Source organism: Hippocampus guttulatus, chromosome 3, assembly GCF_054856545.1.
Source record: "Hippocampus guttulatus isolate MCC_2025c chromosome 3, RoL_Hgut_1.0, whole genome shotgun sequence".
Lineage (NCBI taxonomy): Eukaryota > Metazoa > Chordata > Actinopteri > Syngnathiformes > Syngnathidae > Hippocampus > Hippocampus guttulatus.
In genome coordinates this window covers 27,792,290-27,815,381 of record NC_141263.1, presented here as the reverse complement: position 1 = coordinate 27,815,381, position 23,092 = coordinate 27,792,290, and the positions used below count along the sequence as shown (strand labels likewise).

The window sequence follows — 23,092 nt, the reverse complement described above, 5'->3', positions numbered from 1 at the left end:
CAAAGATTTTCACCAAATATACCGTGCATGATGTCCATAACTACATGTGCATAGCACGGTTTTAAATGTAAATTAGACGAATTGGCGTTAATATTTAAAGTTAAAGTATAAAGGCAGGTTTGGTGACACACAGCTCCTTTTATTTTGTTTATTTTTTCATGACACACTGCTCCTTTCATGGTTTTTTCTATGGCACACAACTCCGTTTATTTATTTTTTCCCAATGTTCAATCGACACCGGCACAGCCAACGGTGGCCAAATCATCCAATTGATTCGTGTTCTTGAGTCAACGCTCGTCTCGCGATAGCTGCTAACGAGATCAGGAGCGGAAGTAAATATTCGGACAGGCACGTTAGCTACCGAGAGGCGTAAATAAAGTGATACGTTCAGCGTGCGAGTGACCTGCATTTATTTTTAACTGGTTAATTTTAATTCTAGTCTAGAGTTGATTTCGTGGAAACGGTTGACATATTGGCGCACCCGAGTCGCGAATCCGTAACAATCACGTTACGGGCATCCGATAGCACGTTTTGCGGCCTGGGACTTAGGCAAAGCAGCCAGCATTGTTGCTGCTGACTTAAGCTAACGGCGCGTTTAGCATCGTAGCTTAAACTGAAGACTAAAGTGGTACTTTCTTACTTCAGCAAATGTTCACGACCCCTCAAAGCGTCTAATCAGTCTGGTCAGTTGTGACGAAAACAATTTCCGGCTGGATCTAAAATGATAATTGAAAATCTGGATGCTTTGAAAACATGGCTGTCTGACACGCTCGAGCCCATGTAGGTACAAATGTTAGCTGTTAGCCACAACTCAGTTGGCACTCTGGTTTAACTCGGTCTGAATGAGAATTTGCCGCACAATCGCACGCTTACACAGCAGCGACGTATGGGTTGCATTTAAAGCACATTCATTTCATAAAAGGTTTATTATTACTCCCGAGGATCTGCTTCGATTTAAGAGTTGTGTTTGTTCTACTATTGTAGCTGCGATGCAGACCCTTCGGCGCTCGCCAAGTATGTTGTTGCCCTGGTGAAGAAAGACAAAACTGAAAAAGAATTGAAAGCCTTGTGTATTGACCAGTTGGACGTGTTTCTCCAGAAAGGTATCTATCGATCTTGCAGTAACAACGTCATGATGTTTTCTATTGATTTATTTCTTGTTGTTGATTAAAATTCTCTTCCAGAGACCCAGCAATTTGTGGACAAGCTGTTTGAAGCTATAGACAACAAAAGCTACCTGCCTCAGATGGAACCTCAACCTGCCTCTGTCAAAGTTGAGAAAGATGAGCAGAAAAAAGATGAGGTCACTTTTTTTAAATCATGAAAATGTATAATTTGTTCCTAATTGTACCAGATGAAAAGAAGGAACAGACAGTTACACACAATAGTGATACCTTATTTAGCATGTCTCTCCTTAGCGAACTGTTTGTAAAATGGTTACTTTTTTCAAGTACAGCTGCAATTTTGGGCTAACATGCATCGTTTTTGTTATTCAGGCAAACCGAGAAGAAGAACGTGACAAAAAGTTCTCTCGACGAGTGAATAACAGCCCTCCAACAAGTTCCCGCTACAGTCGAGACGGCAGGTGCGTGCGCCAATTGTCTATTATACATGCAGTGCTTGGTATAATCTTGAACTGCCCGTCATACATATATATATTGTTGCTATCCAAAACATTAGGAGAGTTGATGATCGTAAAAGAGAGGACCGTTCCAGGAAGAGGGATTATGACCGCAACCCACCCAGAAGGGACTCTTACCGTGATCGCTACAATCGGAGGAGGGGACGCAGTCGTAGTTACAGTCGTAGCCGCAGCCGGAGTTGGAGCAAGGATCGCACTCGAGACCGTGACCGAGACAGGGACAGGGAGAGAGATCGGGACAGAGATCGAGACCGGGAGCGGGATCGAGCCCGAAGCGGGAGTCCAACTCACAGCAGAACTCGCTCAAGAAGCAGGAGTAGAGGTAAGACGTTGATTGTTGAGAGTGCAGGCAATTACTGAACATCAAGTCCACTCAAATCTATTGATATAGCCTGTAATCAGAAAGGAGTCTCATCAGTTTTTATAGGCCCACAGATGACAAATATGAACAACATCCCCTTGATGTAAAACACTCAAGGATGGGAAGGAATAACTTAAAAAAAAAACATATGGGGGGGGGGGAGACGAAACTTTGAAAAAGGACCACAGATGGGGCAATCCCTCTTCCAGGGTGACTCATGGTGCTATAGAAAAAGAAAGACATTCAATACAGGCATTAGTCTGCCCTGAATAGGAAGAAAGACCTGGCAACACGTATTAATTTCACATATTTTTTGTTTTTGAATAGACAGACTCCGGACAAACCGGCAACACTTATCAAGAACTTCAAATATCAAGCAGTCGGCTGTCAAATGACCGGCTTTGGTTTCATTCATGTGACCGTGTGAACTGCAATTCTTGTCACACTCTTGGTTTACAGAACGGGATCCTGGGAAGTTGAAGTATGATCACGATCGAGCAGACAGGCCGGAAGGTGCCGAGGGTTACAACCCGGCTGTTCTGGCGTCCACCGCAACCACTTCCCAGTTCCCCGTGCCAACACTGAGCAGCACCATCACGGTCATCGCGCCCACTCATCATCACAGCAACAACACAACTGAGAGCTGGTCAGACTTCCACCCAGAGCGACCAGTGGATCGCGGCCCTTTCAGGGGGCCCCCTCCTCAGCCGAGAAAACGGTGCCGCGACTATGACGGTGAGCAAAAGAGAAAAGTGGGCAGTCTGAGCATTTTGCGGTCACTTCACGCAGGTCGACGTGATTTCGGTAACGATGTCACGTCTGTCCTTCAGAGAAAGGCTTCTGCATGAGAGGAGACATGTGCCCTTTCGACCACGGAAGTGATCCGGTTGTAGTGGAGGACGTGGGTCTGCCCAGTATGCTGCCCTTCCAACCGCCACCCATCCCAGGTGTGGACGGCCCTCCGCCTCCGGGCCTCCCACCTCCGCCGCTGATGAACCCTTCGCCTGTGAATCTGGGGCCTCCTGTACCCCCGCCAGGCACCCTGCCGCCAAGCCTTCCGCCAGTTGCAGGTAAGAATTGAGATCGTTTCTCTTAAGAAGAGGCACTCGAAGTTTGAGTGAAATTTTCAACATTTTTTAAAAAGGGCTACAACGCCCGATATGCAGTGGTCGCACTTGAATGTATGGAAAAGAGTGAGTTATGCCTGTCGTAGGTATTTACTGTTTGTTTTTTTCTTTTCTCTGCCCGTTAAGGACCGCCGCCACCTCTTCCTCCGCTTCAACCATCTGGAATGGATGCTCCTCCAAATTCCATAACGAGTGCTGTTCCCACGATTGTCACCTCTGGCATGCGCCCTTCAGTGCCCCAAATGCCGACACCACTTTTCCCCTCGGGTATTGGTAGTTGTGCGACTCTTCCTGCCCACTCTTTGTCGAATGCGCCGGTAACTTATGGACATCAATGTTGCTTGTTGTACTCTATGCGCCAGATACGTATGAGAGTGACGTGTACAACCCTGAGGCTCCCAGTATAACGAGTAGCTCCAGGCCAATGTACCGCCACCGGGTCAATGCCCAGAGGCCCAACCTGATTGGCCTCACAATGGGGGATGTGGACCAGCCACCGAAAGGTAGGCCACATCCAATGGCAAAGTTTCATTTGGGACCATCAAAGTACTTCATATATTCGGTCACCTCGGTTTGTCAATCATTTAGAATTCATGCGATACAATCACTTCTCCATACATGTTCCGTAGCTCCGCGCTACTGTGCAATGGTCAACTCTTCTCTAGCCGCATGAGTCGAGTCGGGTTTTGTCCTTCCCCAGACAAGGTTCCAAACAACAGTATGAGAATTGTTATGGATTCTGGCCTGAGGAAGAGACCAGCTGCTTTGCATGATGGCGGCATTCTCCACAAGAAACCTTGGTTTGACAGGTGACACATGAAGAAGTGGGGGGGGATTATTAGCTGGAATAACAAAAGTAGACCATTAATGCTTTTGCCCTCCCCAGACCTAACTATATCAAACCCAACCATCTGGGTTACCACAGAAGAGGTCCCTTCAACTCCCCGAACACAAAACTGCTGGTTCGGCAGATTCCCTCCGAACTCAACAACATCAGCAAACTCAATGAACATTTCAGCAAGTTTGGAACCATCGTCAACCTGCAGGTATGTCACCTTTTCACTGCTGTCGTCTTGTTTGTTTCTTTTGTTCGTCCGCTGTCCGGTGGTGCAAAGGTAAGCAATTCTGTCCACGGGCTAATATGTAACTTTGTCTGTCAAAAATTGACAGGGATAGTTCCGTAATGTCAGTCAAATGCTGTTTCCCTTTACCGTGTACACCATTAAGTCTTTGCATCGTGGAGTTTAAGAAGACATTTGATACACTGTTGTTCAATTGTTATGGGATCACAGTTTCTGGCATATTTATATTTACGGTTGCAAGAGAAAGTATGTGGACCTTTTGAAATTACCTGGATATGAATGGACTTGCTTTGAATGTTCATTCTGTTAGTTTTAAGGAATGCAAAATATATCAAATCATAATTTAAGGATGATTCAAAGTGTCCTCGAGTCTGCACTCTTAGCATGTTTTTTTTTCTTTTCTTTTTTTTTTTTAAATAAACTCTGTGTTTTCAAAGGTGGCCTATCAGAATGACCCAGAGGGTGCGCTGATCCAGTTTGCGTCCCCGGACGAGGCCAAGCGGGCCATACAAAGCACAGAGGCCGTCCTCAACAACCGCTTTATTCGGGTTCACTGGTTCCGGGAGAACGGAAGTGATGGACTCGGGCAGGGTCTGCCTCACGTACAGCAGTTGCAACCACAGCCAGTCTTGGTAAACTTCTATCTCTTTCTTTTTTTTATCACTGGTAGAATAAATTGTCATCGTAGTTTTGAGGGGGGGGGGGGATTTGCAGAATCTTGTCACCAACATTGAGAACCTTCAAAGACTTTTTTTTTTTTTTTTTTTTTTTGCGAGCATTTATTTGAATCTCTTTAACATTTAGCAGCCCACCGCGACTTCGTTGAAGCAGTCCGTCAAAGATCGCCTTGGGCCCTTTCTCCCCGCCAACTCTGAGCCTTCACATAACTCCAGTGTAGCTTCTAAGGTGGGTGTTTGTGGGAGTGCTGCTTGTCAAAGTCGAGCGTTTGTAATAACATGTAACCTTCGCTGCACTTCAGAACCCTGCCAAAGTGGCAGTGAAGGAGCACTTGGCTTACTCTGCCAAACCTGCCGCACCTGTCGAGAAGGCGAGTGTCAGCCAATTAGATCATGACGTTCCCCTCTAGTTTGCTTCAAGGTCTTTATGTTCACGGTTTACGCGATTTCAGGTATTTTCCACTTTGGCGGGCCTGTCGAAGACGGTGTACAATCCTGCAGCCTTGAAAGCTGTGCAGAAAAACGCTGATGACTCTCTGAAGAAGAAACAGGTGAGAGGCAAAGTGGTGCTCGAAGTGTGGCAGTAGAAATTCCCAATGAACTGCAAACAAATTGAAAGTCGAGTGGACAAGGCTAACCGATGATTGGTTGCGGTCATCTACAGAAAAGCAGTTGTCATTTTCAACTGCGTCAGTATTTGCTAATGTCCCATAAATGCTTTCCCAGGAAGCCCTAAAGCTACAGCAAGATGTTCGGAAGAAAAAACAGGAAATACTGGAGAAGCACATCGAAACTCAGAAGGTAAAATCTTCTGGATGATTGTTCTGAAGCAGGCTGAAGAAAATAACAAAGGAGTGTGTTTCTTTTCATGCCCTTCATTTGACATGGACCAAAACAAGCTGCTGTTCAGAGCGCTCTACTTTCTGTTACGATCCAAATTGGAACCATTCGCGCGATGGTATTTAGCTGGCCACCTGAGTGCCAACGCCATGAAGGTGTCACATGCGCTCATTGCTTTCGAAATGCTCCCATGCTGCCCGTGCTTTGTCCCCAGCTCCTGATCTCCAAACTTGAGAAAAACAAAACCATGAAAGCAGAGGATAAAGCCAAGGTCATGGAAACGTTGGGCACCTTAACCAAGAGTATCACCAAACTGCAAGAGGAGATCAAAGGCATCCCAAACAGCAGCAGAAGCAGCAGCAGCAGCAATCTCCTGCACACAGTCAAGAGCAAGGCCCAAGTAATACGTTGTGGATGCAGAGCACACACATTCAACGCTGATTGTATCCAGTTCTTTTTTTCTTATGCGGATGTCATTTTTCATCTTAGTGAATTCCCAACTACGGTTGGGCAAAGGAACTGGTTAGCACGTTGGCCTTACGGCGCACAGGTGCAGGGTTCGGTTCCGACCCTGGCCTTCCTGGAGTTTGCATGTTCTCCCCGGGCCTGTGTGGGTTTTCTCCGGGTACTCCGGTTTCCTCCCACATTCCAAAAACATGCATGGCAGGTTGATTGGGCACTCCAAAACTGTCCTTGGATGTAATTATGAGCGCAAATGGTTGTTTGTCTACATGTGCCCTATGGTGGGTGGGCTAGCAAGCGGTTCAGGGTGTCCCTCGCCTACTGCCCTAAGACGGCCGGGACGGGCTCCAGCACACCCGTGACCCTCGTGAGGATAAGGCAGTTCAGAAAATGGATGGGTTGGGGGGAGGGCGCACTGTAATATTAAATAACAGGTCCTGTATTGTAATTGATGTTGTTTCTGTGAAAGATCAAATGTAATGTTCTTTCTTCCCCCAGGCTCAGAAAGAACTGCTCGATACAGAGCTGGACCTGTACAAGAAGACTCAAGCCGGGGAGGACACTGCTTTGTTGAAGATCAAGTATACCCAGCTACAGATTGAGGTACACCTGAATCTCACAACTTGACATCAAGTTCCGTGGCAGCAGGGTCACAGCCAGAAATAGTGGTAGCCGCACATGAGGCTGTCATTCTTTATCCTGCCGTCCACAATCAGGGTGTCATGAAATAAAATTCTCACACATCCAGTACAATGCCCCAAACACCCAGAACCAAGCAGAAAAAATCTCAATAAAAAGCAATGTTTTGCTAAGCTTTTTTAAAAAATTTTTAAAAATCTTTTTTAAACGAGATGCTGCCATTTTCATTGTAATGGCTTGGCTTTTCGTGCACTGATTTGCTAGCTAATTGCCAAATCAGAGTCATCAGTTGTCACAGGCGGCCATTTTGTATACCGTGATCACATCTTGTACTATGATCATTGGACTTCAAATTAAATTATAAGGGGTCTGAGAATAGCTCAATAATAATTCAACAAAACACAGCAACAGATAATCAATAATTAAGTGATTAAAATAAATTGCGATGATTTCCCACATTTTGTGTTACTCATGAAGCCACACACATGCTCTTATTTTGAATGAGGCATTCACATACAAGGTGATACTTCTAATTCCACCGAAATGTCCTTTTGTTCGCGCCTTTTATTTTTATTCAGGCTGCTAAAAGGGGACTGCTGACTCCGGGCCGAGGTCGCGGGGGGTCAGCCCGAGGGCGTGGCGCTCCAAGGGCCCGCGGCAGAGGTGCCCGAGGACGGGGGAGAGGTGTTCCACTCCACGCAGTTGTGGACCATCGACCCAGAGCTCTGGAGATTTCTGCTTTCACCGAGCTGGAGCGGGTGGACCTGCTGCCACATTTTGCTGTAAGTCTGCTTTTTCCTGAATAATGCAGTAGATGTCTAGTAGACTGCAATCCAGTCCGCCACCGCATAAACCGCGGCTTTTTGTGGCATGTTTGTGTGATGCGAGATGTGTCTCTTGTAAAATAGTTGTCTCATGGCTCAAAGATTAGGGAAACACTGCACTAGAAACAATCACTGAAAAGTTGCGACACCCAAAACTAATGTGTGCACAGTGTGGCGCAGAAAGCAATGTTTCTGTCAGATTGTGGAGTGACCAATGTTCCATGTTCACCATGTTGAAGCAATTTGGAGAAATAGAAGATTGCCAGATTGATGAAAGCACCTTGTCTGCAGTCATCACCTACAGGACAAGAGCAGAGGCTGAGCAGGTGAGTCGCCTTCTAATTCTTATCGGGATATTTAAGGCAATAATGTTTTTTTTGGGGGGAGGGGGTTCCCTTCCTCTCTCCCTCATCCAATGTGTTTTCATCTCGCGCGCTTTGTTTTGGCAAACTGCAGGCGGCCCTCCACGGCATCAAGTTGAACAGCCGGTATTTACGCCTGGCCTGGCACAAGCCTGTCACGACACTGAATGCTGCTGATGTGAACCAGGCCGAGCCAGAGGAGGATGAGGTTTGTGCCATTTTTCTTTGTCTTGCAGATGAGCAGACACATGAGTCGTATTGCATTCCGCATCATCCTGAGGAAAGTTAAGTGTCTGTGCAAGTGTCGTAATACCAGCGTCGAACACAAGAGGGAGCCATTATACACGACTGCTCCGATGAGAGCTTTTCTGTGCACAGTCCACGATGATGCAGTGCTTGACTCTTCATTAAGCACATCTGTATAAGAACCGGTTCAGAACAATGGCGACATGTTGACTTGTTTTGGATTCCATTTGCTCGAACATGCGTGTCTACCGTCTGTATGTGCAGTGTATGCTCACAGCTTGCTTATTTTTGTTTTTTGTTTCTCTCCAGTACCCAGAAGAGTCACTGAGCGATGACGCCTTGCTGCAGGATGACGACGAAGAGGAAGACGACAACGAACCTCGCTCCTGGCGCAGATGAAGACTATTTGCGATGTTCTTTTACACCCGAGTGCAACGATGACCAGATGTCCAGCAATTTATTTATTTTCATGCCTGTTTATAAATCTGACAAGGCACCTTGGCTTGACGTCACACGTAACACATGTAACTGGCTGAAAAAAACATGCAACTTGGATTGATTTTTAAGATGTATTATTCCAGATGCAACTTTTTTTTTTTAAATGCTCTTAATGTAGATTTTTTTTTTCTTTTGTAGGATGGATAACTAGTTTGTCTGGACATGTGACAGTGTGCTGAATCATCCCCTTCAGAGAACAAATCCTGTATTACCGTGTAACAAAATGACAGACTAAAGCTTTTGCAGAATAGTGTTACATTGGTTGGTTGAAAGCTCACTTGTAAATATCTTATGTCTGGGTTGAGATAATTTGTCCGAAAGCTTACTTTCTCAGTTATTTGCTTTAATTTTGAATGTCAAAAAAAACAAAAAAACAACAAACTAATAAAGAATTGAAATGGTCAGAAAACACTGCCAAAAAATAGATGAAAAAAAACAAGGTGTGGCAGTTAGACAAGCGCTATCATTTAAATGCTGTCGTTGACCATTTCAAAAAAAACCCCAAAAAACAAAACTGTTCACCTAAAGAGTCAACTTCCTGAATAATTCCTCCATCCTGCAGTTGTTGCAACGGTGTACGGTAACCTGCAATGTGTCAATGATTGCAGTCTAAGGTAAGGATCTCTAAAATATTTCGCACATTTCCACAGTCAAATGTACAATATTCCCAATGGTATCAAGATGTGTATCAAATCCTAAAAATGTTTATTTTTGTTGCAGATGATCTTTCCAGCTGAAGAAATTAAGAAACGTCGAAACTTAGTGTTGTATATATGGAATCTGTATATTAAAGATATGTATTTTCCTATGAATTTCCTTGAGTTGTGGCTGTTTGTTTCCTCATCCAAATTGTAAGAACACATCCTCTTACCGTGACCTGCAAGATGAGTGTTATTAAATTAAAAGGTTATGTGGAGGGGCTTTAAAACCAGAAACTTATAAAGGGGTATGTGCAAAACAAACTGCGGTACCAGAAAGTATTGCACAATATGCCTTTTTTTTTTTTTTTTTACTTACTTCTGCACAATGCGATCAAAGCTTGTGTGAGTTGTGCCTTTTATTTGGTCAAATTTCAAATCCATTTTACCAGGAAGAAATAATCAATGGGTGACACGGTGGACGACTGGTTAGCACGTGTGCCCAGATGCAAGGGTTCGATTCCGGCTCTGGCCTTCTTGTGTGGAGTTTGCATGTTCAGGGTGTCCCCCGTCTATTGCCCCGAAGACAGCTCGTATAGGCTCCAGCATGCTCGCGACCATTATGAGGATAAGCAGATTTGAATAAGGATGGCAATAATAAATTGCATCAGAAAAATAAGGTTATGTTTAAGTCAGCTTTTCAGAGTGGAGGAGTGAGTCTCCCTTCAGCACATATTAAGCTGCTCACACTGGTGATGGAAAATGAAGCTCTAAAGCTGCTTCATACACCCGTTGTATATTTTTCACTCCTCTAGATGGCGCTCTGTTCAACATGGGGCTGAAAGCACACTGCTTTGACGTTTCTTAAACCCCTTTCTTGAAAGCAACAGTGTTTTCCAGATGAGTCAAAAAATACAAGTATTTGTTCATGAAGCATCTTTGAAGCATCCTTTTCCCATCTCTCGCCGACGCTGCCCTCAAATTCTCTGGTCACCTTCAGGGAAAACTCCCTCTGAAATCCTGAGTATTGTGGGTCAGCTATTAGTTATATGTCATGTATGCGTTAACAAGAAGTTGTACAACTTTTTTTTTAGTGTAATGCTTGAGACATGTTGCATAATGAAGACCTGATGAAATCCCTCTAACGGCAAAAATGGTTGGCCTACTATTTTGGTCATTATTCAAGACAAAGAAGTAAGAACAGCATCAGATTTCACAAGAAAAGCCTGCGATTGGCTTCAGTGTATGTCCACCGATCGATAAAGGCGCACAACTTTAACACACAGCTATTTTTGAACTCAAAAATCGAGCGTTGTGTTCCGAAACGTCAAGAGGACTAGTCACAAAGGTTGTCCACGTCACATTTCCAATGCAAGTCGCTTTCACGTCCGCAACACAAGGTTAGGTTTGTTGATCGCTTCGGTCTCCTGCTTACAAATCCAGCAGGAACTTTGTTATGCGTGGCTAAACTTGGCGTCTGTGCGAGGTGGCCTGGCACCAACAGAGACGCCCCGCAGAAGAGCCTCCCAACAATTCCTCTGCCTTGGAGAAGAGAGCACAAGTAAAGCAATCAGCCCGGAGCACTTCAAGTGTTCCCGGACCACCCTCGGCGCCTTGTCTGGCTTGCCGATATAATTGTGAGGAATCAGATTTGCGCGTGTACAATTTGGGCTCTTCATCATTTAAGCTTTCCGCAGCAGCGCCTCGTGCAGCTCGCCTCATCCCTCCGTCTCAGTGAGGGGGTGTTAAAGGCCCCCCTTCCCGCCTTCTCATTTACCGACTGTGGCGTCACCAAACCTTTGCATGTATGAGGCAAAGGAAAACATCACGCTTCGTTTGTGCTCCCAACAAGCCGTCGTGCTTTTTTCGCTTCTGCTGTCGGAGTGCAAGCATGCATTGGCGTTGTTTTCTTTGTCGCGGGGGCCTCGGGCTTCACACAATTTGCCACATTCCCACACATGTTGCAAAGTTACAGTCGCGCTCGTATGTTTCCTTACCCTTGCGGAAGTTGTGAAATATTGGCAAAACATTTTTTGGGCAGACAATATGGCCGATCATGCTGAAGATTTTCCTTCTGTTGAAGGCTACTCGTAAGCTGAAGCTATTTGTGGTTACATAAGCGAGTGCGTGGCCTCTCGAAATCATAGTGACAACGGAAATCACCTAAATGGGCCTGATCAAAAGTTTACACACCCTTGAATGTTAGGCCAGCTAATATGCCCACCTGTTGACACTCACGGGTTTAAATGGCAATTAAGGGTAAGTTTGCTTTACACTGAACCGTAGGGAAAGCAAAAAGGATTGTCAAAGGATTTGTGATCCGCCCTTTGAATGTTTATCAGTGTTTTTGGAAGATTTTTTGGGGGGTGGGTGATGGAGGGTTGTTTTGTTTAGATTTTTTTCACAATGGCAATAATTCTAGATTCGTTTTGGCTGTTTGCCGGCTGTGAATAGTGAGGTAGGTCTGCACAGTCTTACTCGACATTCCAGTATAGGAATCCTGACATGATGCGACACACTTCTTTCAGTACAGCGTCGTTTACTGGATCTGATTTGTAAAATGCAAAATGACTTCAAACTGTCAAAACTGATTTTCTACCATGGAGAGAATTGACATAAAAGATGAGAAGAGACATTTATTTACTTTGGGGCTAGTGTTGAGCAAAACCGAAAAGGTAAATGAAGTTATGTTGGCTAAAAGGGATTCTTTTGTTCAAACGGATTTGTCAGGGAAAAAAAACTTTGTTAATGGGAGCCCGTGGGGGCTTGAGAACACGCTCGTCTGGAGATGCAGCTCGTGCATAAAATAGCACACTTTCCTGTGCATTTATTCAGATTCATTTGATTCTCATCTCGGTCTTTTCACAACACAAAAACATCCTTGCACGCCAATTAAGGTCAAATACAAGAGCAAGTTTTGATAAACAGTCAAATCAGAATCTCTAAATTTTGGATTGTCCACATGTACGTACAAACCACTTGTCCTTTATTCAACCATGTAAGGAACATAAAGAAGGTAATTTGCTCATTGACCCCCCCCCCCCCCCCCCGCCTCCCCACACCCCCCCGGCCCCCTTCAAGTTAAATGCCCCCACTGCTACGATGCCAGGCCTCTGTAAAGACATTAATATTTGATGTGATCATGGGCTTCCATAAGCAAATTTCGCTCTCCAGCAAGTGTAGCCAAAGCATGATTAATTTAGTATTTCTCCCCCTTTAAACAACACAGGGCCCCTGGCCACAAAGCCAGGCGCGGTTTGAAACAAAAGTAGCAGCCCCTAAATCATAATCAGCATCGTCATTCAGCATCATGTGACTTTGGGGACACATTGTTGTTCTCGCACAACATCTGCACTCATGTGAAGGAGGCCTTGCCACGCACCAGCGCGCACGTTAAATTCAAGATGGATTAAGCCCGCTTCTCAGTCCACCTCAGATTATCTGATGGTTCCGCTTGTTGACCGCAAATTCTGTTCACTGGACCTCCACCAAGAACCTGCATTTTAACCTGCTGGCCTTTGAAGGCCCTTTACCACCGCGCTCGTACTCGTGCTAGTGCCAGTTCTGGGTCAGGGCCCAGGTTAGCACCAGTTCTTTCTTTTTCCACTACCGAAATTGGCTCCACCTCTGGTGCTTGAAACTGGCCCCAATTATTTGTTGGGCCAGATTCTGGCACCAACAATGTCAGGGGGCGGGGTTGTCATGACGGCAGATGTCGAGGAACGACTCCCTGGACACACTCAAGTGTTGAGCGGTGAACTCCGGCATAATTGTGTGCCGCCAGAAGAGCGCATGCGATCTCCGTCTCGCAGCCAGCCTCGTGATCGTCTACAATGATGATGAAAGATAAAAGCGTTTGCTGATTGCATGTCCCTGCATGTTAGATACTACATACAAGTACAATCGATGCTATACTAAGTTGCCTATCAGATATTTACAGTGTATTATTATTATGATGATGATGATGATTATTATTATTACTTTCCGGGTCTATAAATGAATGAATGGATCACTATCTGACTGACAAACGAACTGAATGTAATAACTAACTCAAGATTAATAACTTGCAAAACAACACTCCTCTTAATCTCTCTCAGAACAAAATCTATGACTTTCGCTTTCCCTCTCTCTCTGTCTCTCTCTTTCTTTCTCTCTCTCTCTGAACACCTCAACTCGCTCTGCTTTGGCGCCAGATTCAAACCATTTTCACCCTTGTGATACGTCATCAGCGAACGAGAGGCTCGTTGTACCTGATCACGTGACGATCGATACGGACCGCCCCGAACGAGGCTTCGTTTCTCCCCTCCCCTTCGTTAACGTGACAATGACATCACTGACACGCGCTTTGAAACGAGACTTCGTTTTTCACGCCCACTTTCTCTCGCCTCAAGCATGGAAGCCCCATGTTATTGTGCCTAGTTGACTTTCCCTTTTGTTCTTTTGAGATGAAATTCCCATTGTGAGCGCAATCCCTGCCTGGTTCTCGACCACGCATTCACTGCCACAGTTGCCTTGTCAGTGCCACGTCGAGCGTGTTGGTTGCCGCCACCGTGAGTGCAATGAGGCCGTACGCTGGCGTGATCACTGGACAGTTGAACTCCATTAGTGATAACGTGCTTGTGCCGCTTGCTCTCACATTGATCGCTTCTGTGATTTGCAGCATGCAATCCGATGCTCTGTGACAGCTTGTTACTGAGGTTAAAGATGGCAATTTAATTATCTGTCAGAGGTCACATTAAATTCTGACCCTTGACCTCTGGCCACAGGACCATCTGATTAGTGGCAACTGAGCATTGCAGAGAATGTGTGCAGGATAGCTGTCCGATAACGAGAGTAGCCTGACTTGCGTTCGGCAATGCTTGAATTTGTGCATATCTGTCAACTATAAACTCCTCCAGAAAGCGTGACAACAATACTTTAGGATAAATGTCACTAGACTGACCATGTAAGCGAAATGGTTGTTGTAGGCAGAAGGTGACGAGGCCACTGTAATTAGCTGTTTAATGTACACACATAAAAAAGAGAAGAAAAAAAAATCCCATTATACTCAGCGCCCAACAAGCGCAGTTGTAATGAGAAGCGTTCATTCAGATCGACAACGGCATCGGTGTTGTTGCTAGCAGAGGTGGGCATTCTGTCCCTGGGAAGGAGGACGGAGCACGAGACGTTTTTCAAAAGGGATGGATGAAGCAAGGACGGAAGTGGGTTTTCGTCCGTCCCTAACCGGGTCAAGTATGTGGTTTCAGGAGGCAAAGTAACAAAGCCAGGGTGGAGCCAAACATTGTATTTTCTTAACAGGCCATTTCATCTCAACAGTATTTTTAGCAACACTGCCACCTACTGTACAGTCAGAGAATATAACAAAGTGCCTACGGACACCCACGGACACAATCCAGCTGGTGAAGAAAGCTGGCTGTGTTGTCTGTCTCTCGGTACCCGCGCACCATGCTGAGGATTTCTGAAAGTAAAGTTTTTGTTTTGTATTGTATTGTAAAAGTTTTGTATTTGATCATAATAACTACTTTTGTGTTGTGAAATATTAATGTTGAGTTGCTTAACCCTAAGCCATTAAAAATATAAACAGCCAATCACGGCGTTACTCAAAATAAGGTTCAGTCGGCAGGCGTATACGCGATGAATATGTCGATGTTTGCATGCGAGAGTCCTGCACATTTTTCAAATTTGGTTTTATGTAATGTTACAAAACATGTCATGTGTTTTGTATTTTACGGATGATGCCCTTCTCTCGTCAAGTGACTAAGCTTTGTAGCGAGCTACTCTGTGAAGAGGAAAACATCCTAAAATCCCTAAAACTGGCGATCATTCTAATATTTTCAGAGGTCGATGTGACCGTTTAATAAAGACATATATTTATATTATTGATAAATATATTTAGCGATGTATATATTTACAACATAAATTCTGCTGACCATCGAGCGCAGTTTTGGCACATTAGGCGACGTTTAGATTCCTACAGTCGGGTTTAGACTGTCATGTTGCATCACTGTACGGCAAGTGAGAAAGGACATATTACATTCGGGGTATTTTACAGTGTCGTAGAACTACGGAAAAATAGCTGGCCTCTCTTGTGTGTGAGGGGGTGCAACTCCACTGTGTCAGTTGTTATCTATCAGTACAAGCTCCGTGCTTGATGACTCTTTGAGCGAGGACCAGGTAGTTGGCGTCGTGTGGTGGGGGCCCAGGATGCGAGGGTCCACTCGCACGTCTTCCAGCAAGTCACGTATGCAAATGATTGGGCAATTGCAGATATACAAATATGTACCCATGGTCCAGGCGGTCTAATGGCCCCCGCTCGCCTCCTCCTCTGGCTTGCTCAATGGCTCATTAAGATATCTGCTTGGTTTATTATGTGAATAAGTCACGGCTGGCTTGTTATGACCCTCAAGGTTCCTGTTTGTGCTGCAAGATGTGTGGCGCTCAATTAGACTGCCTGGCTGGCAGCGTTAACCCTTCGCGGCATCCACGTAGCCTGTGTACAGTGTGTGTGTGCGTGTGTGCGTGTGTGTGTGTTTAAGACAGGGATCAAAAGATCAATCCTAATACAGTGCTACCAAGCTGACCTCTCCGATGTAATAAAGGCGCCATCTTTCACCCTTGGGGCCTATTGGGCGCCTCCCACCCCATGAACAGACCCGGTATCTTTAAATTAGCTGACTGCCGTGGCCTGCAGGTAATTGCATTAGTTTATCAATGTTCCCCACAATTTATTACTGAGTGTGACAATGCTAGCTAGCATCCTGGTGTTAACGTCCACTGTGAGGGGACAGGGAATAGAGGGCCTTTGTGCGGCGTGTCTCCTTGCAAATAAAGAGGAAGAAAAACACTTTGGAAGGAAAGAGTGAAATCACTTGTTCTGGGTTTTTAGCTACGTAGGTTCGGTTTTAATGATTGCCGCTCAACTTTAACATTTCAAATCCGGCTACGTCCGTGTCGATGCAGTGGAACTGCTCAAGTTTGTCTCAAAATCTGACACTGCGATTTGAATCCTCATTGCACACGGATGAAGGAAATCTTGTGTATGTGTTTGTGGGAACCAGCATGTTTAAAATATGTCAACGGTATTTATACTTTACATATTTGAGACAAAGATTACAACAGTCGACATATTTATTTCAATCTTTAATAATAACACCTTATAGAGAGAAGCTTTGATGGCGTCGAAGACGGTTCTCATTTGACTCGTACAGGCTTTAGGTTCACTTGGAGGCTCTTCTGCTGGAGGCGCTGACGGTGGAGCTGAGGATTTTAAATTGGAGAAAAACATGGTGATGGGTCTCGCAATGATGTTCATTGTGTCTTCTTATTAGTTGAAATAGGTTGAAGGTTTTTTATTTTATTTTATTTTTTACCAGACAATGGTCTTTTTTGATCAGCTTAAGTAATCAAAAATGTTATCGCTTAACTCCAAAAACACAAAAACAATGCTAAGACACAGTAGGCGAGACGCAACAAGGGAAGGTGTTGGGTAAGGCTGCGATGATGCTCAGCCAATCAGCTCACAGGATAAATCCACTTGTGCTCTCATTGGTTGATGTCTTGCGCATCAACATGAAACAATATGGGTGCCGATAGAGCTGCATTTTTTCCATATGATATATATATATATATATATATATATATATATGTTATGACTACAGTATTTTGGAAAATCCCACAAAGCACTGAAGCGCGATGTGGCGAAGGATGACTGCAATCGCTCCAAGATTAGCACCCACTGTCTTACTGTATTTGCATCAGTAGGTGCTGAAGTGAGATTGGGATTGTCACACTCAACAGTTTTCCAACCTTTGAAAGAATTCCTCCGACTGGAAGCAGCTTTCCATCCCGTGCGTTATGGTGTGTCGGAGGTGCCGCACAGACCCGCCGTGATTGCTGGATGGATGAAAGCTCACCGTGCAACATGTCAATGAGTGGCAAAGCTCTGCTTGATCAAGCCTTTGCATATTTACTGGTTCTGAAGCGCAGAATGGAACACATCCTCGCTCCCTCCCTCCACGTTGGAACCTGGTGACATTCTTTGTCATTCGGGCTGCCTTTTTTTCCTCCTGCCATCTTTCGGGCCGCTTCCCCCATTTTCCGCATTCCGCCATCTCTTGATCCTGCTCCTTGCGCTCCCTGCTGCTTAATTAAAGCATGTATTATTAATGCGGCCATATCTTTGTCCATCCTTCTTCCCTCCGTACGTATGACTGCAACATTACATTTAAATTGTTTTGGTGTAATTTCCCTTTTAAAGTCCCCCATGTAATCAGTGTTTGTAGAGACGAGGGGAAAGTGGCCGAGATTACAAGCTTGTAGCGCGACTTCCTGTTCGACGTGCGCCTCGCTCACTATAGGCGCCGTAATTAGGCCTGTTTTACAAAGCAAATCAAAATGGCTCCATTCGCCACAATATGAGCTTCATAAAAAGAGTGTGCGGTTGCCGCCTTTGCCGAACCCCAGGGAAAGAGCCGGAACACTTCAGTGCTTATAGCCTTTTGATAAGGGCCACCATTTTCCTCCAGAAGCCATCAAAATGCACAATTTATGACTGGTGGGATTCTCCACGTTCAGAGACACAGTTTTCCATTGGATGATTTTTATTTTTTCAACATCCCCTTTTGTCATTTTTGCTCGAGCATTTTCCAGGGTGTATTTACCAAGTACAGTATGTCAAACAAATTCCCATCTCGACGGCTGTATTTTGTTTCGTCTGATTCATTTGCCCTCCAAAAGGGCTTGAGAATGAGTTAATATGTGTTGAAATACATCAACCTCAAATGAGCTCCTGGGAGCTCAGTCACCTGCCGGTTGAGTAGAAGCACCTTCAGCTAAAGCCAAACTATTGTGGGGACAGGCTTTTTGGCTCCTGGACTTGAACTTTTGTGTGTGTGTGTGTGTGTGTGTGTGTGTGTGTGTGTGTGTGTGTGTGTGTGCGCGCGTATATCGGAAGTTCAAATAACAGATGTATCTAGCTAGCTAGCTAGCTATCTCTATTGTAAACGGGGGACCAACTGTAATACTCTTTTCACGACCTGTAATAGAATTTGCAAATAAAACTCACTTTGCTGCTGATGGGTTATGAAACCAAACAAGCTTTGCGGTTGTGCAGCTAAAGTCATGACATTTCCCATCACAGTCACTTACTTTTGGCCTCCTCTAACGATCCTGTCAAATGAAATGCTTTCCCGTTTATCATTCACCAAAACCTTCTGGTCCAAACATTGTCGATTGAGCTGGCCAATTGGCCGGCATGCCGCCGTAAACTGGATGATTTAAAATGTACGTCCTTCAGTGTCACATAACGGGCGCAGAATGAGATCGAAATGGAGGCCGAATGTGTGTCATCGCAATAAATAAAGAGGGCTGGAATAGAATCCGGCAGGCAGACAAAGGCTGTCGACGAGATTCTGCTCCATCCTACAAGTGATTATTGCAGGAAGTAGCCATGATTAGCTTTGTGGAGATGTGTGAAAAGTGTGCGGCGGGAACGAGATCTCCCTTTAATGGGACAGATGCTGCGCTTGAGTAATGCGGTGCCTCTTGGTGTCGAGGAGTAGGTACCACTGAAAGACTCGGTAATATTATACAAGAGTGTTTAAATATTTTAATTTGTCAGAGGGGCCCCTCCCATGTCCCGCATTACCCTGACAACCATCCTTCATCGGCGGAATGAATGCATTATTCATTAGCACTAATTATTTTCACATAACGTCTGCCCCGATATATTTAACCTCCACATTACACCGGGGATAATGGCCTTGTAAAATTGAATTGCAAGAAAGAAGTGGAGTTGGAAAGCTCATTTAAAGAACATAAGAGAGTGAGGGAGGCACCGGATGGGATTTGAAGCAATTGAAGAGGCTGAAAAGAGGGGGCTGACGAGGAAGACTGTTAAGCACTTTGGGACAAGCCGCCCCGAAGTGACAGGACATTTGTTCCTGTCTCATTTGCATGTTAAGAGAAGGGCTCAGTGGGTCTCCGTCGTGTTTTAAGATAAACCTTGACACCCCGCCGCTCGACGTTAAAATTGGCTCCCACTGACCTGACACACAACCTCACCCATTAAAAGAGGAAAAACCTGCAGTGGATGTGCATGCCTCCTTCGCTGCTGTCGCCATCTCGTCCTCCTCACCGTCCGTCGCCTGAGAAACGCTCGGCACCCAAGCTTCCTAGGCGCTGCCGTCATTTGGGGGACGTTGTTGACGGCGGTCCGTCTCTTCACGCTCAGGCCCCTGCTCATATTTCCATCCAGAGTTGTCTCATACACTTCTTTGACATTTTATTAACATTACGGATGTTCACCTCCATTAAATGGGGCATTTTGCTTTCTTTGTCTTGTCCGGGCCGAGAGCGCGCACAGAGCCTGCATCCATTTTCCGTGCGCTTTGGACTGGGTGATGATGTCACGGACGTGAGGCCTTTTCAAAGAAAAAAAAAACATCAAAGTTTTAAGGTTGGTTCTACAAAACCAGTCATGAGGTGACTTTTAAGGATCTCCAACATTTGAATTTACAGCTGACAAGCTGAGCAAGCTCATCTCTCATGTCACTTGTATGTCGAATCAACTTTCCCCATTCAAATGAATTGAAATGCCATTAATCCGTTCCATTGGGAATTTCTCCGTTGCGAGACTAATAAAGGTTTTCTTATCTTATCTTATATTCAAGATAATAACAGGGGATGAAAAGTAATCAACTTTTTTGCTAAAGTGTAAGCCAAAACACACATGCACGTTGCTTCATTTTCATTCAGTAAGCATCTGTAGATATGTACGTTTGGTGTAATGTGTAGGTACATGTACACATATTCCCCCCCCCTCACATCCCACCCCCATGCAGCAAACCCAACCCCTAGTCGTTTCCTATAGCGCTTGTCTTCATTAGGGTGATGCAAAGCAAGGAGACCAAATATCAGAATCACCTCTTAGTATGATGCGTTGCAGTTTTACATCAATTTACATTAAAACCGCTCTAATAAACATGATCTCTCTGTGTCAGTCAAGTATTGCATCTTGGCAAAGGCAGAGTTTTTGACACATCTTTGCAATTGAAGCTCATCGTATTTCACAGGTGTGCTAAATGTCGCGGACAGGGAGTGTATACTGTATGCGTACGAATGTGATTCTCTTCTCAATAACACTATTGTGCTCGTTTCAGAGTGACATCAAATAAGAATTTTTTTTTTATCCTTTTGTTGTGTTTGCCAGAGTAATGCTGCAGAGGCACGCGTGTTCATCTCCAGGCTATGTGAGCATAAATGCGAGCGAGCTACTTTGTATGCTTGATGTCGGGTAATTGCAGTTCATATCAACTGGGAAAAATCGGATTCTCACGCCTTTTTGTGTTCGAGGCCCAGAAGGCATGGCTCCTTTTGTGTAAAGTATCTATCTCTCTGACATTTAGATTTGCCTTTTAAAGATGGCATTTTTCACAAGTGTCAGTCCTTCATATGTTTTCTACAGGCGACAAAATTATTCTTTGACATCCCAGTCATAGTTGCTATTAAGTGACACATTTATCCAACCTTAAGCCATTTTTTTTTTCTTGGTAATCAGGATATTATTTCATGCGATGTACGACAAAAATGGTTTGCGTCTAAACATAGTCACTACCAGCATTGCCCAAAGTCAGCTTTCCGAAATGCCAAAGCATTCCTTGGATCCTGTGCCTGGAGCATGAGGAGGAGCAGCTCATCTGCAGACAAAAAAGTACCGGTACTGTAAATATGTGTCACATGAGTGTGACTTATATGTCAAGTAAATAACCTATAATGGCAATAGGCTGATGGGGTTTGATGGCTGCAAAGTGTGCTCTTGTCTCACTGAGGAGTAATGATGTCTCCGGTGAACGACTGCCGTGTTCATCCTTGAATGACTCCTTTTGGATTGCTGGAATTTTCCAATTATTGCTCTCCGGTGCCTCACAATCGACCTTTACCTCCGCCGAAAATTACCATGCGATCCCTAAATAATTTCCTCAACAAAGATGGTGCTTTGCATTATGAAATATTCACAACTCAATTTTCCCTGCTCTATCAGACTTTGGTGCGCGCCATAATTACATAATAATCCATAATGTAATTCATTTGCCGCGCTTCTGGAATTGGAGTCCCTGTCCCGCTCGGGTAAATATGTCAGTGAAAATGTGAGGGTGTCTGCACCGCGGAACAAATTTCTTGCTTTCGCTTTTTTTGGATGATTGTCACGATCTGGGTTTGCGTCGATTTTGGTTTTGATTCGAGTTTAGTTTTGTCAAGTTTTCTCGTTGCGCGTGTCCACCTGTGCTCTTAAAGCCGGCCGGTCCCTTGTGTTGTCCAATCAGCTCCCTCGGTCACGAGTGTCTTGTCCAGATCATACTCGTTATGTCGTCAGTTGCTTGGACTGAAGTTTCCTGGTTTCTTTCTGTCCCTGTTGGTTCATCGTTTGCTGTCTCAGTCCTTGTTTAGTCAAGTCAAGAGTCATGTGTGTGTGTGTGTGTGTGTGCGTGTGTGTGTGTGTGAGACCTTCCCTTATGTAGTTGTTCCCATGGAGTAGAATTAGTTTATGGTGTACAAAACACTTGAGATGGCCTGACATCACCATAAGATATGTATGAATATGGGCAATACAAAACAATTGGATACGGGTTTTATTATCCATAAAAGTTAACAGGGAGTACTTATGTTTTCAGCATTTAGATAATTCGAAGTTGGCCTTGTTTGTGTGTGAGTTTATTCATTCATTTTCCATCCGCTTATCCTCACAAGGGTGAGGGGGTGGGGCTGCCCGAGCCGATCCCAGCTGTCTTCGGGCAATAAGTGGGGGACACTCTGAACCGGTTGCCAGCCAATCGCAGGGCACCTAGAGACGAACAACCACCCGCGCTCACACTCACACCGAGGGACAATTTGGTGTGCCATGCATGTTTTTAGAATGTGGGAGCAAACCAGAGTACCCGGAGAAAACCCACGCAGTCCCGGGTAGAACATGCAAACTCCACACAGGCAGGCCGGAGCTGGAATTGAACCCGCTACCTCTGCACTGTGAGGTCGACGTGCTAATCTCTGGACCACCAGGCACCAACGTTTAATGTTTAAAAAAAACTTTAGTGGCACAAAAACTTTTGAACGTTTTGCTGTTTCTTTGGCATTGTGTTTGTCCACCGTAAAATAAACAGATGTGGTCGAAACCTCGACTGTCGTGTTTCAGGCTTGTGTATTCAATCTGGCGACCAATTTTTTTTCAAGATCGCCTTGTCATGGTTCTCAAATTGGGACGCCGTTCATTTACGTGATACCAATTAGTGTCGAATTCCCATTCCTCAGAGTCGTCCTGAAGACTTTGCTCGGAGGAGGTGTCATTTAAATGGCATCAGTCACTGTGCGAATGAAAATGATGTCGGCGCTCATACCTCATGTGACAGACAGCAGAGGAAGAAAAGAGCGCTGTAATTCATCAAGTGTTATCGTCAAGCTAATTATAATGGGAAATGTAGTCAAGGCTCAACTCTCCGCTTCAATTTCGAACGGATTAACAAAATGATCCGCGATGCTAATCGAGTTCAGAATAATTGATCATTCATCCGAAGACGAACGAGGCGGCGAGCTAAAACTCAACAGGGCCTTCATTCATTTTGGAGGACTCGTGAAACATTTTACAATTATTTAGAATTGACTAAAATACCAAAATAATGTTTTGCGGGGGCACGCGTTGC

General features: G+C 44.8%; 1 protein-coding gene and 1 long non-coding RNA gene across 10 annotated transcripts in view; one reads left to right on the top strand and one right to left on the bottom strand.

The window, feature by feature from the left end:
- The first annotated feature begins 306 nt into the window (after positions 1 to 306).
- Positions 307 to 9,016, top strand: rbm26 (RNA binding motif protein 26). 4 transcript variants are annotated; one of them, XM_086107865.1, is made up of 22 exons: positions 307 to 780; positions 985 to 1,103; positions 1,185 to 1,303; positions 1,497 to 1,585; positions 1,681 to 1,964; positions 2,463 to 2,738; positions 2,834 to 3,073; positions 3,257 to 3,397; positions 3,493 to 3,633; positions 3,831 to 3,939; positions 4,017 to 4,176; positions 4,650 to 4,844; positions 5,020 to 5,118; positions 5,192 to 5,260; positions 5,342 to 5,440; positions 5,616 to 5,690; positions 5,944 to 6,129; positions 6,690 to 6,794; positions 7,409 to 7,612; positions 7,894 to 7,980; positions 8,111 to 8,224; positions 8,572 to 9,016. In XM_086107865.1, exons 1-22 carry the CDS (start codon positions 722 to 724, stop codon positions 8,659 to 8,661), a joined length of 3,060 nt encoding a protein of 1,019 aa, XP_085963991.1. In that variant the 5' UTR covers positions 307 to 721; the 3' UTR covers positions 8,662 to 9,016. The 4 variants fall into 4 exon arrangements, with proteins under 4 accessions (XP_085963991.1, XP_085963990.1, XP_085963989.1 ...); XM_086107864.1 differs by having other exon boundaries at positions 5,017 to 5,118; XM_086107863.1 differs by having other exon boundaries at positions 3,257 to 3,403.
- A 7,504-nt stretch (positions 9,017 to 16,520) lies between these two features.
- LOC147208052 (uncharacterized) overlaps positions 16,521 to 23,092 on the bottom strand; it is a 66,418-nt gene continuing 59,846 nt past the window's right edge. For 2 of the 6 annotated variants that reach the window (XR_015100536.1, XR_015100537.1), the window contains 2 exons: positions 21,013 to 21,094; positions 16,521 to 19,819 (listed from right to left, as the gene is read on the bottom strand). This is a non-coding gene — a long non-coding RNA (uncharacterized LOC147208052). The remainder of the gene's footprint in view (positions 19,820 to 21,012; positions 21,095 to 23,092) is intronic. The other 4 variants (XR_015100539.1, XR_015100538.1, XR_015100541.1 and 1 more) reach the window with 4 other exon arrangements.

Excerpts from the sequence above, each read along its gene's own strand:
- rbm26 (XM_086107862.1), top strand. The coding sequence starts at position 722 with ATGATAATTGAAAATCTGGATGCTTTGAAAACATGGCTGTCTGACACG. Across the intron at positions 3,634-3,830 it reads TGTGGACCAGCCACCGAAAG|ACAAGGTTCCAAACAACAGT; the intron begins GTAGGCCACATC and ends GTCCTTCCCCAG. Across the intron at positions 6,795-7,408 it reads ATACCCAGCTACAGATTGAG|GCTGCTAAAAGGGGACTGCT; the intron begins GTACACCTGAAT and ends ATTTTTATTCAG.